At 39.8% G+C, this 19,429-nt stretch overlaps 1 protein-coding gene across 3 annotated transcripts in view; it reads right to left on the bottom strand.

Moving 5' to 3' along the window:
- Window positions 1–277: 277 nt before the first annotated feature.
- The window catches only part of UBN2 (ubinuclein 2), a 56,367-nt gene continuing 37,215 nt past the window's right edge, over window positions 278–19,429 (bottom strand). For all 3 annotated transcript variants that reach the window (XM_056341579.1, XM_056341578.1, XM_056341580.1), the window contains 5 exons: window positions 18,129–18,171; window positions 15,934–17,469; window positions 11,693–11,939; window positions 10,842–10,931; window positions 278–9,695 (listed from right to left, as the gene is read on the bottom strand). In XM_056341579.1, coding sequence (XP_056197554.1) covers window positions 9,646–9,695; window positions 10,842–10,931; window positions 11,693–11,939; window positions 15,934–17,469; window positions 18,129–18,171 — 1,966 coding nt within the window. In that variant the 3' untranslated portion in view covers window positions 278–9,645. The remainder of the gene's footprint in view (window positions 9,696–10,841; window positions 10,932–11,692; window positions 11,940–15,933; window positions 17,470–18,128; window positions 18,172–19,429) is intronic.

Genomic DNA, 19,429 nt, shown 5'->3' with positions numbered 1-19,429 from the left:
GGGGCGGGGCCAGCGCGGCAGTGCCCTTCGGTTCCTACCTCAGGCTGGGAGGGTAGACAGGGCCTGGGAATAAAGCACCTCAGAAGGCAAGATCCCTCTAAAACTAACATGGGATTAAAGCGCTGCTCCGTGCGAGCAGTACCTCCCTCGCTTTCGCTAGCAGCCCCCCCCCCCCCCCCAAAGCACCAGTGAACAACCCGCCAAAAACCCCAAGCGACAGCCCTTCATGGGAAGCCTTTTTACATATTTGTTGTTCTGAGAAATGACGAGACAGGGCTAATATGTACATTCCTCTTTATTTAATACAGCACAGACACATGACATTAAAAAAGAAAAGTACACTCATGAAAAAAGCCTGTCACAGTTAGGGACAGGGAACAGCTACGCTGAATTGAGTAAGGCTCCTACTGCAGAACAGGGGTCTGCCAGCAAGGTTGGATCGCAGAGCAAAGTCTGCTGCCAAAAAAAGTATCTTTGCACTCCTTTCAGGAAAGCTGAAAATAAAAGGGCAAGTCCACCTTTTGGAACAGGTGGAGGTGGTTATCTGCAAGGTTCACAGGATACAAACCCTATTACTGTGTTTGGACCAAAGCACTCATAAAACTCTCTGGCTATTCTTGCAGATGGTCGATAGTCCTGACCTCTGGAAACAGACGTCTCAGGGATAGCAAACCTGAGTATCTGGAAGGAGTCAAAGCATCAAGTAGTCACACACAAGAGTAAAAATTAGTCTCCCTGATAGGGCTCTGCTAGCCACAACTGGGAACGTGCAGGGGAACAAACGGACTTCCCAACTAACAAAAGACTAACAGCCATTAAACTGACCAGAACAATATACACATTTGGAACTGATGCGGGCTTTTGTGGCAGCAGCTTCTTCCTTTTCCTGCTTCAGTTCAGGATGGAAATTAAGCAGGCACCAGTTCCTCTGGCAAAGAGCCTTACACACTTTTAAAAAATTAAAATACAAAAAAGGGAGACAGGTGTATTTACAAAATCCATGGCTGGTACAGTACATCATTTTTAAGACACACTAAATGCTACAATCTTTCAGGTCCTGAGATTATTACACAAAAAAGAAAACCAAAACAACAAAAAAACAAACAAACAAAAAACAACCCAACCCACAAAAACCCAGACAACTCAAAACTTGCATTCAGGTCCAGTTTTATAAGGAGAGAGGAAAGAAATCAGATATTTAACACACAGTATCCCTTGAAGTTATTGGAACACATCTCCCTAAAAATCCAAATGAAAGTGCTGCTAGCCACCCAAATGTAGCTGCATTTGGCTGTTCAGGCTTGTTGTCACAAGAGGGGAGCATTTCACAGGGGAGATTCTCTGGAGAGCTCATCAGGTGAGCACGCAGCTGTTAAGATCCTCTCTCCATCACTAAGCCCTATAATCCAAAATATGCAAGTATTAAAAGGAGGAAGGTGACCTTGTACAAATTCATGCTGGACTGAGTAAAGCATCACAGGAATCAGCAACTCAAACAGGTTTGCTATCTCATAGTAACTGCATTCCTTTGTTTGAAGCCAAGGAATGCAAAGAATTCTAGCTGTGATTTAACATTCATTTATAACACAGCACTTGGCCAGCTGTTTGTTCTGAGCTACCTAGCAAAAGGGCTACCTAGTGAAAGGCAGGAAACACTGTTAATTTGTTTCTCAGCCTTTTATTGTCTTGGGGATTACAGCGAATCAGGTACAGTTAAGCTGGCTGTATCCAAACTTGCAAATATACACTCCGTAAGTGAAACCAAACAAAGGATACTGAGGCCAAACCTCTGTCGAGGGGATGATCCCCACGACCGTTAGCTGTGCAGGCAGGTATTTGGATGCTCTGTTCATGACTGAGCCTCTTTTATCAGGCAGAACTAAAGGGACTTGAGCTCACACTCCTTTTCTTCCCCAATTAAATATTCTGAACATAGTGCTTTTGAATAGAAGTTATCATCACAGATGCCCTTTTATTATAAGCACCTCACTTTAAGCTAGAAAATGCCAACATTTTAAGGATTACTCATTAAATGCTTCTAACCCTCAGCAAAAGAAGACTACAAGAGACAAATCACTTAACAAGGGCACTAGTTTAAATGCTAAAATATAAAACGCTCAGTAGACTTTTGGGGGTAAAAAGTAGCAGTTAATTTTGTAATTTTTTTTAAACAGTAGTCCAAAAATAAAATTTCTCCATCTATTTCCAGTATGGATCTTGAGAACTATGTAAGAACATGGTACTAATTGCTACATGATGGAATCACTGGCAATAAAACACACACTACAGTTCTCACCTCTGAGCTAAATTGTTATTTGTAGTTACATACAACAAAACTAGATCAGTGAGAAATACCTGGGGATCACAGTTTAGCTTTTATTTAAAGATCCAGCTACTGTGTAGCAAATAACTCCCCTTGTTTAGAAGCAACTTCATTTCAGTGAGAAATTGATTTCATTTACTTCTGATAGCAGAAAGAAACCTGGGATGTCTCACTAGTTCTCCCCAAACCCAATCTGTACATTTTGAAAAACAAAACAAAACATTGCTGCAGCTTCTTAAACCAATTCTGAGAGCTGAATATTCTAAAAAACTCTCACTCAAACCTGTCACAAGAGGTGATTTTAGCTTCCCTCTCGAAGCAACTTCATGACACTTGACACTAGGTGTTGCACCAGTGAAAGGGTTTCTTTTTTAAAATACAAATTTCTTTCTTCACGTTAGCAAAAAAGACTTCTGCAGTACAGACATTCAAAAAATATTCCATTTTCTTTGGGTAAAACTTCCACGTGTGTTAAGAGGGGTAGCTGGGGGAAGGAATGCATGTAACACTGAAACATGTAAATACTTATCTGCATAGTTGATATTAGTGACTACTAATCAAACTAAGGCCTTATATGGAAAAAGCTGAGCACACCAGAAAGTTTCTTGCCCCACTTTCCACTCCTCTGGTGAAATCTAGGAAGTCTCAAAGAAGCCCTGGCTGCCTCAGCAGCTACGTGGTTCGGCCTGTGATGGTGGTATCTCCTGACTGGTTTTCGTTGCTTTTCTTTCTTTTTCTCTTGGTATTAGTAACAAATCAACTGTCTGTTGATAAAATAAATCTGCACACACTTCTGGGAAAACACACCACCAAAAAACCCCCAACCAAAACCCTTTAGTACTGAGCATGATAGGAGTCAAACATGGTGTACGCTGCTTGCTTTGGATTACTTCACCATAAAGAAAAACTTACTAGTTAATGGTTATCACCTACGCAGGAGACGATGGCAAGGGAAGAGACTGAAATTCACTTCTAGATATAGAACACGGTGGCTTGGGTTTGTTTTTTTTGTTTTTTCTCCAGAGTTGCTCTGTAGAATTATAGCTGTCAGAAACTGCTACAAAAATACAGACCTATATCCTTGACTACTGACAAGATTAGCACAGTTTTATTTATGAGAAGTGTGCAAAAACAGCTGTAGGGAATCTTTGTACTTCCCCAGTTTTGAGCCAGTTCCAGGCCATGCTGATCTCTCAGCATAACTCAATAGCAGCAGCAGGGCTTTCTACGGCCCGAAAAGGCTATTACAGCAGCAAGGGATCACTGGGTCATAGAGAAAGGATGATGAAGCCACACCAGAAGTATCCACAAACAAAGCATTCCCCTACACAATGGTTATCTTTCCACTGACCCAGTAAGCATACTTCTGGCTGCTTATTTTGGCAGAGATTTCTTAAGCAGCAGACAGACAGATATTCACAACAGCTGCATTTGTTAAAAAAGACTGCAACAGTACCCATCATCACCAACTGTAGATTCCCCATCTCACAGATCAGCCTAGGCTAAAGAGTTTGTGTGCCCAACATGAATTAGACAGCGACAGAAGAGCCAGGTTAGCTCAGTTTACTGCCACAGGTGGATGTGGCAAATTCCCCTGAAGTAACTTCAATGATGTACCTAAGGCACATTAAGCAGCACCCTCACTATCACTCCAACTGGCTGAGCTACCAGCAATAGTCCTGTCTTTGACTGGCACCATTAGAGTGGTAGAAGAAATCTGCCTATGGCCTAGTTTACATAAACAGGTTCACTCAAACATGTGAGGACAAGCTAAGAACTGAAATAGCAGTTAGGCTGTTCTCTGCCACAGGAACATGTTGTATTTGCTATCTTATGTGTTCTCTAGACGAGTTCTCCACTTATGAAGGACTCTTCATTCCATTTCCATTCTGGAAAGTAAATGCTTCCTTTTCACATTGCAACTCAAAATTAGATCTTCCCTAAGGGAAGGACATCACAGCACTAGCGCAGTCTAGTGATGCGTACATGTGTTACCTTAAGTTTAGCACTCGTTGACCAAGTGAATTACTGATTTCAGGTATGCCTGTTTACGGCAAGTTAAATAGATCCTCGGCATAGAATTGTTAAAACCACTAGATGACCTATTGCTGATTACTAATTTTGCCAGAGAACAAGAAAACAAGCACAGTCACTACTTTAAGGGTTCACTTGCAGCTAACACCACATGAACTTACTGTTCATTATATTAAGAGAACAAACCATTAATGAAATCTCAATAAACTGAGAAAAAGTACAACTAGAAAAGTACTTCATGGTGCATGATTTAGGCAGCATGTGAAGCATAGCCAGGTTTAAATTCAGTTAGCAGCTGCACTCCTGCAGGTTTTACCAAATTCCTTCTTACACATGATGTGTAGCAGAAAGTATAAATTCCGGTAAATGTGAGAATCCTCACAATAACCGTGTTAGGCAGATGTGAGTAGCCACACACAACATTCCTCACAATTCATCTCAACTGAAACTTGTCACGAGCTGCTATTTTAACCTCCTCTCCCCACACACCTCCTTGGGGCTGTCAGTCACACATCTTTGCCTCAGACTCAGTAATTGTGTGAAGTGGTCCAGTATTTAATAAGGTTGCCAGACAGGGCCCATAATGTTTACTCATAACCTAATTAAGATCCAAATTTAAAACCTTCAGAGAAAAATGCAAGAAGCTTCATTCCCATTAGCCATTTCCTTTCTCTCATGCACATTTATGCACACTCACACACACTCTTTTTATTGTACTGCCATCTTTGCACAAGTGTTCACCGTTAAGTGTTCAGAGCCAGCAGAATGTAGGAGTATGAACAGGTTTCATGGGAATATTGCTGTATATGTGTGTGTGCACGTGTATGAGTGTGAGAGAAAGAATGCACAAGCACACAGAACCAATGCCATGGTACAGCAGCTATGAGGTTACACACATTACACTTTTGTTTTCTTTACAAAAGGGAACAAATAGTATAACAGCATAAAGCCATCTTGGCAAGCTTAAGATTTTCCTCCAAAATGCCCTCCAGCACTTCAGGATCTCTGAGAACAGTTTAAAGTGGGTAGGGAAATAAAATTAAAAAAAAAAAAAAGGCACTTAAACAAAGGACAAAGGCCTGAATCAAGTAAGTCATGGAGGGTAACAGCCATTTCACCAGAGCTAAGACCAACCAAAATCTACCAACCTTTTTTTTTAATTTCTATAAAATTAAAATTGCATAAAGTGTTAATTAATCAGTCATTTACCTACTGCTTTCACCTTCCTTTTTCATTTTATGGAGAAAAAAACAAAACCAAAAACCAAACCCAAACACAAAGCAAGTGTCCCTTTTACGATTTCCCCCCAATTCATGAAAAGATGGAAGTGTAGGAGGAAGCCTTCAACAGCTTGGCTTGGCTCCAGGTTTTCCCTGCAATGCCATCTTCAAAAAAAAATCCAAAATAAAAAGCAGAAGAGGGACCACTGTGCTTCCACCAATTCACTCCTAAAAAAAAAAACAACAAAAACCAAACAACACCCCCCCCACCTAACAAAAAAAGGAAAAAAAAAAACCCAAACAAAACCCAACCAACCCAAACACCCCAACACTTCTAATCCATCTGTGGAAAAAAACTACTCAAAAGAAAACCAAAACCTGTAAACTAGATTAGAATTTGCTAATAAATACAGCCAAAAGTTCCTTTTACGAATGTAGCAGCAAATGTGATAAAGTTAGTTGGAGTCCAAGATGACTCCCAGAGGGTTAATGGTTCACACAACTGATGGCAGCTTGGGAGAGTTGCAGGATTTCTCTGTTTTCATGTCCTCAAGGGTCTTGCACCAAGTGGAGAAGGAGTGTGGAGGAAGGGTCAGGTAGGCGATGGGACTGCAGGAAGGAAACAGGCTCTTGGCACCTGTCCCACCCCCAAATCTGTGCATCAGACAACTTTGATTGGATTCAAACAAGAAGCAGAACCCAGGTAATTAAAAGTTACTTCTGATTAGCAGAAAACAGATGTGAAACCCACAGCATCCACACTTGTGACTTAGTTGATAGCTATTAGTCATGTATCTCAAATCAACAGAGAAGGCTGGACGAAGTGATTTCAGCCATTTGCATCTTGGATTAGGATAACACTGCAGCCCAAGGTATCGGGGAACTTTGCAGCCCGATTTTCATCTAGCCTGCCTTCTTTCTTTGCAAGTGTCTCAAAAGGATATAAAATAGCTACCATGACTTTTGGGACTTTGGATCATGTAGCAGAAAAACATTACCCAGACGGTTTTAACATTAAAACCTGTGTTTGAAATTATTGCTTGCATGCGTTTGGGGCTTTCAGTGAGCTTGACATGTTGCTCATATACAGTCCCCAAACCGAGTTCAGCCCTGCTGTCTGGAAAAGACAGCTCTACTTGGCTTTCTTATTGCTTGTGAATACTGAGGGTTATTTAGTATGTACAACTACAGTTTACTTATTAACAAAGGCCCTTAAAAACTAGTAAAAACTTGGGGGGAAATGTCTGTAGAAGAGCTGCTGCTGTGCAGAAAATAGTACAGTATTAACCTAATTTTGCATTTGGATGTTGCAGGTATCTTTTACTTCCCCATCCTGTTTATGCTACCTGCAAAGGTCTCTGAGAGCCACCCTATTATTTCCTTTGATTTGGCCTTGCTAGGTTTAACCAGGGAGAACAGGGAACATAGACTCTTTCATCATTATGTTGCTGATTCCAAAGCTCAGAAGCATAATAACTGAGAACAGATACTGTCTTGGGAGGCTGTGTGAACTGGCTTCATGAACAACGTGTGGTCCTCTTTATTCTGATCATCCTACTATCTATTTCCAAAATAAGTATTAGTTGACTTGTTTCCCAAGACTGAGAAGCTCAATAGGCCACACAGACAGGAATACTCCTACCCTTCTTAAGATTTAGAGAGGATGCTTCCCAACTGAAGATGAGGCATACTTCCAGGAAGAAAGGAATGTTGAAAGAAAATTTGTGCTGTAGTTATAAAGGCTCCAAGTCTCCCAATCTAATATTTCATTAAGTACAAAGACAAAAGATGGCAATTTGAATGACATGCCTTGATGAGGAAAACATAGAAGAGGTAGAACTCTCCTAGGACAGGGTCTTTTAAATATATTGCTGCCTGAGGGCTGACTGCTGCAACTCCCTTAGCTACATGCACTGTTAAAAGCTATCAGGTCTGGTACAGTTTAGAGAATTAGCATCCTGCCAGAACTGTTTGGCCTCAAAAACCAAAAGCCATCTTCCTCCAACCCTTCCTGGAGAAAGAGGAAAAAAAAAAAAATCAGATCAAGTTTGCATTGTAAATAGTTTATGGTATTTTGGTGGAATTTGCACAGTATTAAGAATGCCAGAGTCTACGTAGCTGTGTGTTTTAACTCTAACCTTGACGATGGAGATGCAAGCTCATCTAACCAACACGCCACATACAAAACATCAGCACTAGCTAAAACACATTTAATTGGCAGATGCTATGGAGTGAAATTAATGAACTAATGCATCTTATTTTAATTCAATCTGTCTTTCACAGAAGTGTTGTGCAAAAACATTTATTGCTGAGCTCAACCCAACAGTTTTATACTAAATACACAATATATATTATTTTAAATTCATGTATATATATTTATATAAAATTAAAATGAGCTCTAAATAGAAAAGAAATTGTCTGGTCTAAGAAAAATAAATCACATGTAAAAGAAACCTGAAAGCTATAAGTTAATCTATCAAAAAACATTTAAGATTCATTATCCATGGGTCAAAGTCTCTCTGGGAGGTGTAAGACAACCAGTAGCCACTGGTTCAATCTCAAACTACTGGAAAGGCTAGCTACTAGGAATTTCAGTATCTCTGAGCAAAGGATTGCTTCGGGGTTGAAGAAGGGCATCATACTGTTTTATTTGCTCCTTTCCCCTATGACTTAAGTACAATTTCTGCCATTCTCACCTGTTATCTGACAGCGCAAGGGACTCAACAGCAAAGTTCTGTCCTAGTGTTGAAAGTGCAACATGTGCTGGAAACTTCCTCACTTACAAATGAACCGGTCTATGTATTGCTATCTGGGGGTGGGTAGGTGGGGGAGGTGGAGAAGGCAAGCCAGCTTTGCAGTCTTGTGCTACCATGTAAGAAAAGAGTTCAGGTCAGGAACTCCCCAGGCCAGCAGGGGCTGGAAATGCTGAAGACAACCCATTCAGCCCCCAGAAGAGAAGGCACCTCTGGTCGCTTTTGAACGACTCCTCTTTGGCTAATGCCTGAAGCAGTACTAACCTGGCTCTGGAATAGGTCACCATCAGCTTGCTTTAACTAGCAAATCAGTATAATGCATGGCTTTTGGGAGGAGTTAGATGAAAGATGAGGAAGATCTAGAATGGATAAAGAACTGGCTGTGTTTTATAAAAGACATGCTAATTTCCACAGCAGATAAGCACAAGACAAAGGCAAAGAAATTTTAACAAATGGAAGGACTGAGGAAAAAACAGGTGTTTTTTTGAAAGAAAAAAAAAAAAAGTGGGAAAGAAATGCTAGTCTGACGAATAAAATGTGGGTTTCCTTTTCATGTAAATGGGAAAATTTCCATCCTCTTCCTCCCTTAAATAAGAATGTTTATATTAAAGAAAAAAATCAAATTAGGAGAAAGGGATTTCCCAGTAGTCTGTCTCACTGAATGTACCAGGAGATCTGTTTTTGAACGCAACTCTCTAATGAGACTGCATACATCTGTAGGCTCCCTAAAGCCAAACAGCCTTATAAAGCTGGAAAAATGCCCATATCAGAAACTGCATTTGTATAAGGGATTAATTATAATGCAAAGTATCCCAGCACCACCCCTATTCTACATAACCTTTGGTCCACAACCATACAGTACACTCAGGACCTGCACATAATCTTATACTGGGCACTTATGAAGTGGATGATACCACCTTACACAATGGATGGAGAAACCTATTCTAGCTCCTCTCACGCTTTCAACTCTTCATTGGACATCACCCAGGGAGGGGAAAAAAAAAAAGTTTGTGCTGCTGTGGGTTTGACGATCAATTTCTTTTAAAAGCCAATCAGAGCAGATAAAAAAAAGCTTGTTTCTTTAGGCAAGATCAAACTATGACCAGTCTGCATGACCAGGAGGACCAGTCCTCCTTTTCCTTCTCTCTTTGATCAAGTATTGTTTTCTTTTTCTTCTTCCTCTCACCACAGTGCTTGGGATCAGAATATGTAAACATCGACAGAAACAGCAGCCCTGTGACAATAAGCACTTTCCCAACTGGGCAGATTCTGTCAGCCAACCAGAACTGCTTCAGCTCCCTTGCTTGTCCAGAAGTCACTGGTTTTTCCGCTGTAACTTAGTGTCCCCTTTACTTTGGCCTCCATCTGTAGTTTATAGACACAGGAAAAGAAAAAGGAGAATAATAGCGTGAGTGAAGTTTTTATAACTTACAGCAAAAGGTAAAGGAATTTGGCACATTTAGCTTTAGCATCACCAAAAAGTACATTGTCTTTATACGGTGGATGACTTTGCTATTTCTAGTAGGTGAACTACAGAGAAGACGCACTGTTGGAATCTGATACACCAGGCTCATACCAAAAGATACCATTTTCTGAAGATGAAGTTGCAGCTTGGGATACTGAAAACAAATTTTAAAATCAAGCCTTTCTTTAGAAGTCTTCACATTTTAATAAAGCATTTTAGTATTCAACTCATGGCACTCACTGTGACAAAAAAATTAAGACTGTACCAAATACAGCCAATTGGTTTTCACAGCCTTTTAGAGCAAGGGTGTCCAGTTTTTGATGCTGAGGTCTCTTGAGACCAGGATGAAGAACCTCCAAGCGAGCCGCTTCCTGTTCCTTCTCCTGGCAAACAGCCTGCTCCCCCCCCACCCCCACCCCACCCCCGGTGGCAAAGAAAGGATTACACTCTAAACTGAACCTTTTAAGGCTTTACGACAATTTTTCAGCCTGAAGCCTTACAAACAGAAAAAGGAGATGTGCTACTTCAGGCTTCTCTCCTCAACCAAAATATGCAACTTGTCAAGGAAAAAAATTCTCAGGGAAGGCAGACCTTCCATTAGGAAACCATCACACTGTTGACGCATGTATACACGCTTACAAGAAACATGAACCTTCTAGCTGGAAAGTCAGTTTCTCCCCCAAAGGAGAAATTAAAATTGAGTGGAAAAAACAATCTCACCACTACAGACTTTATTCAGCCTGTGTAAACAAAGGTCAGCATTCAGTAAGCAGTATTCCTTTTTCCACCACTAGCTGACTTTGGACACTTCAGTTTCTAGAACTGCTATACTAAAATATTACAGGAATTTCTGGACAGCTTTTGTTCCTGACATTTTAAGACAAAAAACTGTTTTCAAAAATACTACTACAATACTGTCTGCTGCTATCAAAGCTTGTCCCTGTGTTGTGTCTTCTCTAAACCACTATCAGTTCTGGTATACATTTTGTTTCAGTCTAGGGCAGACATCTCAATTAAAAATAGTAAGAAAAATACGATTCCTTTACCTGTGTAAGCTTGCTGCAAGTGAGCAGGCAGAGGTGAGTGAGACAGCGTTGCTGCATGCTGAGCACCTGGCTGTAAACCCTTCAGTAAGTCTGGAGGAGGGGGGGAGGAGAGCAAGAGATCAAAATTAAGTCTTAAGGACAGAGGCAGCCTTTGTGAAATAAGAGGGGTTTATTTTTATAGTGTAGCTATTGTAGCATGCTAATTTGCACATATTTCTGAAGATGTATCTCAACAATGAAAAAAGATACACCTGATAGCATTCTGATGGCTGGAATAAGTCAATAGAAACAGACCTATTCAGCAGACATAGTTAAAAGTCAGAGCAAGGATCATGACTCACTACTGGGATGCAACTTTTCAAATAATTTCCTTCAGTGGAAAGACCAAAAATTGATATAGGTTAAAAACCTACAGATTTTTCTAAGCAATCAGAAAAAATAAATGCCATCTTGGTTGATACCTCCTCACAAGAGGATCGCTTGATATCTGAGATTACTGAGCTAAGGATATTTTGAGCAATCACATTAAGTCTCTTATATGAATTGTGACCTTTGAAGACTTTTAGGCTATATCCCTCTCTAAAGATCAGGGATTAAAAGTTAACCCAAAAAAGATGTTCAAAGCCAAGTATAACTTCATTGTTACATTCCCAGTATATACTTGTAAGAGGCAATTGTTAATTTTTGGATAATTACATAAAGTTTTATGAGCAAAGAAATCACATTTACTCTTCTGTACTGACTTTCATGAACTAAATTTGAGTCTTAGAACTTTATTGCTTCCCTTCTTAAATTGCATTTTCAGGATGCATCCTTCCTTATAGCACAGTGTGATAACTAATTCCACTCACTCTGAGTTAGGCTGTGGTGGAAAGCCGCTGAGGTAGATCCCGAGGTGGTTGTCACTCCAGCTGTGTCCGTCCCGAAGCCAAGCAGCTCCAAGGGAAACTGGAAGGGCACGGTCACAGGAACAAGGCCACCCAGCATCCCAAAAGGAGTTAATGGTGCAGACGTCACGTTCTGACTGGTTACAGACAGGGGTGATGCCATGAGAGTCAGAGGTGAGGCGTTGGCCAGTAATGATGCTCCTGCCGTTGACTGCACAAAGAAAAGGAGTACTTCAAGATTTCAAAGCTTTGAGTTATATTCTTTAAGGACTTAATAACTATTTCCTGTTAAGTATGGCCCTATTAAAAAGTGTATTTAACTATTAATAAATAGCTGTTTATCCTCCTAGGAGATCTGTCCACCATTCATCTGCTAAGCAAGTACAAATACATCTCAGATTTAGACATGACAGTATGGTTCATCTCATGTTTTTCTTATCAGCCTTACAGGTATTTTCCTCTATCACACACTGGGTCTACCGTCAGAATCTAATGCAACATCTTCTATTAGATGAAAAATACAAAATTATCAGATGTAGACCTGAAGTTGTTAGAAGCACAGTATTACTCTCCCCTCTTCAAACCTGGGTTGTAACAGAACACTAACTTTATTTCTAAAGACGCTGCTTTGAAAATTAAGATTCAAAAATCATTGCTTCTTAAGAACCCACACACACAAGAACCGCTTTTGAGAAAGTCAGGTTACCAAGATGCAGACATACATATGTATGCATGCACATGTCAAAGCAAAAGGCAAAGGAAAATAATCCCTCCACTCTACATATGTCACAATGAAGTTAAATTCACCGTAGTTTAAAAATGAAAATGCAAGATTAGCTAGAACATTTTAGCTACAACAGTTTTCAAATCACTAATTCTTAACATCAGAAGAACTCATTCTTGTTTAACAATCTTTCTTTTGCTACACATATAGTAATTTTACATGCTAATGTTCAATTCTCTAATTATATACCACAAAACAGCATAGAAAGCATTTTCAATCAGATTCAAGCTCAGATTTTTGAGGTCAGAAAGACTCAGACTGAACAGGACTTCCAAACCCATGCATTTATACAAATAAGCCTTCACCAAAACTTAGAATCATATTAACGAACACGTAAGCTTAAAATGAAATTAATCTACTTGAGTTCTGCAATATCAACTTACAGAAACAGCAGTATGATGAAAACTACTAGCAGGGATGAAGTTTCTATTACCAGTTTTGGTCTTAAGATGTTGAGATGAAAACAGCTAAAGAAAGGTTAGTTGCTGCTTATGAGAAACCAGAAAATTTTAAAGCAGTAACCCTGTAAGTGTAAAAGCTACAGATGCAGTGTTTGTAGCAAGTGTTTGTATTAGTCATCTTAGCAGTGATAGCTTCTAAGACATATTACATCCCACAAGTAGGACAAAAAAGGATGGAAAACTTCAACATACATGATTATTCTCTTTTGCCTTTAAAGTACTCATTTCACAGTAAGTCTACGTACAAAAAGCGACTATCGTTCATTGTCTATGTAATCTTTAGTGTGCAACAAAAGCCACACGGTAATCTCTTGCAATTGTGAATTCCTAGAATGCCTGAAAACATGAAGAAGTTTTGTAATGTGCTCTGCAAAGACCTTGCTTACTCTCTCAAAAAGGAGGAAAGAAAGTCAGTTAATGGAAAGAGCTACACATAATGCCCTAAAAAGCTGCAGTTCAGGTGTTTCCATTTATTTCATGTATGACAGTGTTTCATAAAAGGGTTCATCCTGATCATGTAAATCTGAGTCCCTAAGATCCTTAGAAGTCTAAGCCAGATTCTGCTCAAGAGTAGTAATGGTAGGTAGAACTTTTTAAGGAAATCACATGGTAATTGCTGAATTTTAAGATTACTTTGTGCTCTTGAGATGCAACTTAACTGAGTATTCTAGAGTACTATTTCTGTGGAGCTACAGCAGGTATAAGCCTATATTCTGATAAATGACTCTGTTAATCAGAAGGGGAAAGGAGAGAAACACTTCTTAGAAGCTCTTTGTAGTTAGGAACATCTTTATTATCACATGAAATCATCTAGTCCGATATCTTCAACATAAGCATACCAGGATATTCTGCTAAGCAACTCAAGTACCATTCTCATCTTCTGACTAATAGCATCTGAGATAGGAATTAAACCCCTAGACCCTTGAAGGAAAGGAGATTCACTTTCAGTCTTAAGCAAAGTGGTAACCAACTCCTTAGTACATTGTACCTAACAACTAGCTTGGAATTTATTAGGTTCAGCAGCCAGCCCATTGGATCTTTAAGGCTAAATAAAGCCCTCTGATCATGAATCTCTTCCTCTTCAGCATATTTAGACTGGGAGGTAATTTGATTCTCATCTTCTCTTGAACATACTCCCTGACTAAGTCTCAGGTCTGCACTGCAGCAACAACATTATTCCAACATTTATCTTCCTTGCACCATTCTTCTGAACCACTTCTAGGTTATCAACTTAACTTCTGAAGCATACCCCCCCCCCCCCCCCGTAAAGTCACAATAATTATTTTAGTGCTGTCATACGCTACTTGGTACCTTTAGTTGATTTTCCCCCTTCTGTATAGTAACAGACCTTACTTTGCTGTATTACAATATGCACTCATGTTACTTGATTATCTACCACACACATCCCAACCCTCTTCAACATCATTCATTGTCTGTCAAAATGCATGTCATCCCCCAGGTGATCAGTGTTTCTAAAAAAAAATTACTTGCCTTTAACCACAGGTAGATTTGCCAGAATTCATCTCATCATCCAACACAATACTACTTATTTCCCTTCTCAGTCATCTTTAAGCACTACCACACCCATTTCACATTTTCTTCTACATCACAGCAATTGTATCCACTGGATTCTGTTGATTGCACCAGAAAAAACCCTCCTCTGTTCCCAGTGCATTCACTGTAGCCTTTTTTTGTCTCCTGCAGGCACCTTCCGGAGTACCCTGGCTGTACTGTATCTGGCTCAGCTCTTCTCTAGGCCTCAAGTGGTACCTCAGCGGCCCATCCACAGCATATGAGTTGTGGGGGTTTTTCATCCAAAACACCCAAAAGAATGAGAAGGCCGGTCAGAGCCTACAAGACATTTCTTCTTTACTAGCACACTTAAGGTACAGTAGAATGAAAGACTATAGAAATACCTTGTGAAAATCATCTTCCTCCTGTTACTCAGCTGCATTGAGAAAAATTTGATGGCAAGCTAAAATTTTATAAAACATAGCTAAAAGCTGAATGTACACCACTACCATGCAACAGCTATGTACAACTGTTCAGAAAAATACAAAGCTTTTCCATTTGCTGTACACCAAGACTGATTTACAGCAATATTGCTTTTCTTAACTTTAGTTAAGTAGTGAAGACTTCAGGATAGAAAGAGCAATAAAGAGAGGAAACCCTCAAATCCTCTCAGTAATTATATCATTCCCAGTAAAAACGCACAACTTGGGAAAGCAGCTTGTCTTCTGGGTATATGATACGTTTGCATGGGGTTTAGAACAACAGTATTTTCAAAAATTTGTTTCATATGACTTGTTTTGTCTCCAGTGGTAAAGTTCTGCATAAGCTCTATCTCAAACAGCTTCCAGGATCTTTATCTATATTAATGTCTCATTCAGTATGACTAGATTCTACAAATTAAAATACATATTTAATCACCAATACTAAAGAAAAGCCCTTGCAAGTGTTAATTTTAAATACAAGTCTTGCATTATACTCAAACCACAGGCAACAGAACTCTAGTTTTGCAAGTTAATCGTGAAGCTTGGCAACAAATGTACCAAAGACACCTTTTCATGTGACCATCATTACAAATGAGTAAATATGCAAGAATACACAAATCCAATAACACAAGGAAATACCACATCCCCTGAAAAATATGGCCACACAAAGCTTACCTTTTCTAGTGCTCTTAAAAAAAAAAAAAAGAAAACCAAAGTGAACTCCGTCTGTTCCAGAGTACAGACCAATCAACATTTTACAGCAAGGATTCATTCCACACTGATCTTTGCATTTCACATCAGCTGGAAATACCTATTCACTACTGTAAAACAGTTTCACCAGTATTAGAATTTATGCTAAGTATAGACATTAAATTTATGACATGTTTTCAAGTCAGCATATTGCAAGAAAGAACATTTACAAAATCAATGTGATAAACATTAAACATGAACTCATTAGATGCGTACCTGCACACTGGCTGCTACAACTGGAGACCCTGAGGCAGAAGATGGTCTGTGTGGAGTTGACAATTGTTTAGTAGCACCCTGTGTTCCACTTCCTGCTCCCCCAGACAGACTAGTCCTACTAGCTCCACTTGAGTTAAGGTTACTGCCTCTGTTGGCAGGTACATTCATTCCAACTCCACCCAAATTATTTTTACCAACAGTTCCAGAAGGAGAAGAGTTGGGCAATTTTGAAGAGGCCTGAGGGTTCTTTGCAGGCTGAAGGCCTGAGGTGCGATTAGAGGGCAGCAGATTCATTGTGGGAGACTGCCTGCTGATATTTACACCACCGGTCTGTTTATGAAGGGGGTTGTTGCTGGAGTGACTACTCTGGGAAACTAGTGCACTTGAACTGGAAGAACTGGGTGTTGTTGCAGGCCTAGGGGATGAGGTGGACTTAGATGAAAATTTAGGTGATGCATTAGGCTTGGGTGTCACAGAGGGCTTAGATGCAGTAGGCTTGGGAGAGGCAGCAGGTTTGGGAGAGGCAGCCATGGAGAAGGGAGGCTTGAAACCCTGGGAAGAAACTTGTGACACCATAGCCTTGGCTAAATAGTTACTAGAGGTAGAGGTGCTGGATGTTGTCCGAGAAACCAGTGGATGAGACACTTGAGAGCCACTTCCAGATGAGGGATTAGACAAAGGCAGGCGATATACTACAGACTTATCTTGAGCTTTCATGACTGGTGATGAACAAGACAGTTTAGGATTACTACTCAATTTTACCACTGGATTGGTCTGTGATTTACTAATAGTTGCTTGTAAAGGAGATACATATTTCTGCTGTACAGCTGAATGCTGGTGCACCTTTGTCACTTGTGATGTTGACGAAGAACCACCTTGAGCCTCAGACGATACCAATATATTAGAATCCTTGGCTCTTTGAGAGGAGGTGGAAATAGCTGCTTGGGTCTTAGAGGAAGAAACATGAGTCTGCGAAGAAGAGGAAGCAGCTTGGATCTGGCTTGACCTCTGTAGTCCTTGCTGAAGTAGTTTGGCTGGCAAAGGCTCTAAGGAAACCTTAGGATTTTGAATTGAAGATCCAGCAATAAGGCCTGAAGAGATACCAGTGTGAACTAGGTCCTGGGGTTTCTTTGGTACTGGCCCTGTGTGACCAGCAATAAGACTTGATGAATGGGGTGTTTGAGTGGGCTCTACTTTCTTTGCAGTTGCCAGGGGCAACTTACTCATAATGCTTGCTAGTTTCTCTTCCCTCAGCCCAGGGCGAGGTCTGGATGTTGGTGTGTCTATGGTAGACCCAAGAGGTGATCCCTTGGCACCATTATTGATAACTGCCAGAGCATCAGAAATAGAGTCCAGTGAGGGTGGGTGGAAAGAGAGGTCTTCATCCAGTGAGTCGTCCAAGCAGATAGTCTCTGGAGCTGGTGGGCAGCTAGAGCTGGGTGGGGTGCAGACAGGTGTGCCGGAACTCAGTACAGTAGCGCAACTTGAATTGACTGAAGACGTACATGTTTTCTGTTCTTTCTTTGGACTGGAGTCCTGAGAATTAAGAGATAAGACAGGTTTAATAGCCTTTCTATAGTAGAGCTAAAGTCTTCTACAGTGTAATACTAGCATTCTGTAAATTCAGATGAACCAAAGATCTACTATTGAACTTCTCATATTAAGATACCTATGATATCCAGGGGTTGGAGTCCTGTGTGCTAATTCCGCATTTGTATTTAAAAACCTAGTGCTGTTGCTTTACATATCCAAGTGCTCCACACAGTTAAGAGTGATCAATGCTGCAAAGAACAGGATAGCTCATCTGATCACTCGGTAAAATGGCTACTGATCTAAAGCAACACCTAGTGATGTCTAATGAGACCTTTTATCAATGTACTGTTATCCTCCCAACCACATATTTTTCCAGTACCCCCAAATTTAATACAAGCTAAAAACAAACAAAGCACACTAAAAAAAGTGAAACTTTACCTGAACTAGTACCTCTTAGCAGTCAATTTTCAAAAAACTAATATAGCTTGAAGATACAGAAAACAGAAGTCTTTTGTACTACTTCCTTTAATAAACCACCACATCAAGAGCTCTTACTGCATTTCCTAATGGAACCCTTCTGCCAGACTTTTTCTGGATCAGAGGCAGGAAACGTGTTGTATCAAATGGTCATATAAAACTCATATATATAAGCAGGCATTTACCTTCACTTTGGGTTTAGGAGCCAAAATCACCTTCTTCTTTGCCCTAAAAAAGGAAGGCATACATGTGTATCAGAAGACAAAAGAAAGGCAAGTAATTTTGCTTTTAACTGTTACCCTGATTATATGCCAATAAACTAGAAGGATGACTACTGTAGTCCAGCTTTAATAATAAAACATCCTTGAAATAGAAAATGGGTTAAGATATGGGCGAGGGTGGATGAAGAGAACAAGCACACTTTTAATCCACTGTATCGTTTATCTAAGGAAATTAGATGCAAAATTCACTGGATTTTGATATGTAATTCACTGAATTCCTGATACATATCAGGAGAGCTATTTTATATTTTTCCAATTTAGAGAAACTTCAAAACATCAAGTCATTTCAGCTCCTTATATTCTTAAATAATTTGTCTATTTAGCAGAGCTCTGTCTAAACTGAAGTCACCTATAACAGTTACATCATTTCACTTTGTCACCAAGGAGTATAATTTGTGTTCTCATTTATATTTCAATCACACAAAAACAGCGCCCCCCGTGCCCCATCACCCACAAAAAAACCCCACCAAAAACATGTTTTGTTGTTTATCAGCTGTGAAAGTTGTATCCAACTACTTTGTTGCAAGAAGCCATTTAACAAACTTCCAGGTTCTTTTGCAGTGTTAGGTGAACACCATAGCACCAATGCAGTTTTGCAAGCAAGGACAGCATTAAGGACTAGTAGTCATCAGCTTCAACTTAGAAGTCAAGCACTTCACACCTGCTTTTCTCACTTCTATTTCTTCAAGAGGATCAACAGATTTACATCTTATAGGTCATTTTTACCTCCTTTCCTAAGTAACTAGGATCATGCCTAGTTAAAAAAAAGACCTTAATGTAGGTGTACTGTGACTCAGTTTTGCCATTATGTAGAAAAATATCCTGCATTAATCATATTTACCACAAAGGTTGCAATTTGGGTGTTATTCAAAGTCATAATTGTTTTTTGAGTTCCAGCTGAATGTGGGCAGCTCCCAAGAGGAGCACAGCATTGTCTGAAAGTCAAAAAGGTAATACTCCGCTAAGATACACAGCCTTCTGTGGTTACAAAGACACTTACAAGGAAAAGAGCAGGAAGTACTGCAGTCTGAGTTAAATTTTGCTGTGCAGCATATTAAATTGAGGTAGTGTATAGGGCTTAGAAATATTTTAAGTAAAAGACATTAATCCAAGTATGAAAACCCACTTCAGTTATCTAGCCGCTTCATAACTGAGTTAAAATATAATGTCCCAAGAACATTTAAATTAATGCAATTAAAAAAAAT

This window comes from Falco biarmicus, chromosome 5 (genome assembly GCF_023638135.1).
Source record: "Falco biarmicus isolate bFalBia1 chromosome 5, bFalBia1.pri, whole genome shotgun sequence".
NCBI lineage: Eukaryota > Metazoa > Chordata > Aves > Falconiformes > Falconidae > Falco > Falco biarmicus.
This window is presented reverse-complemented; position numbering and strand designations above follow the sequence as displayed.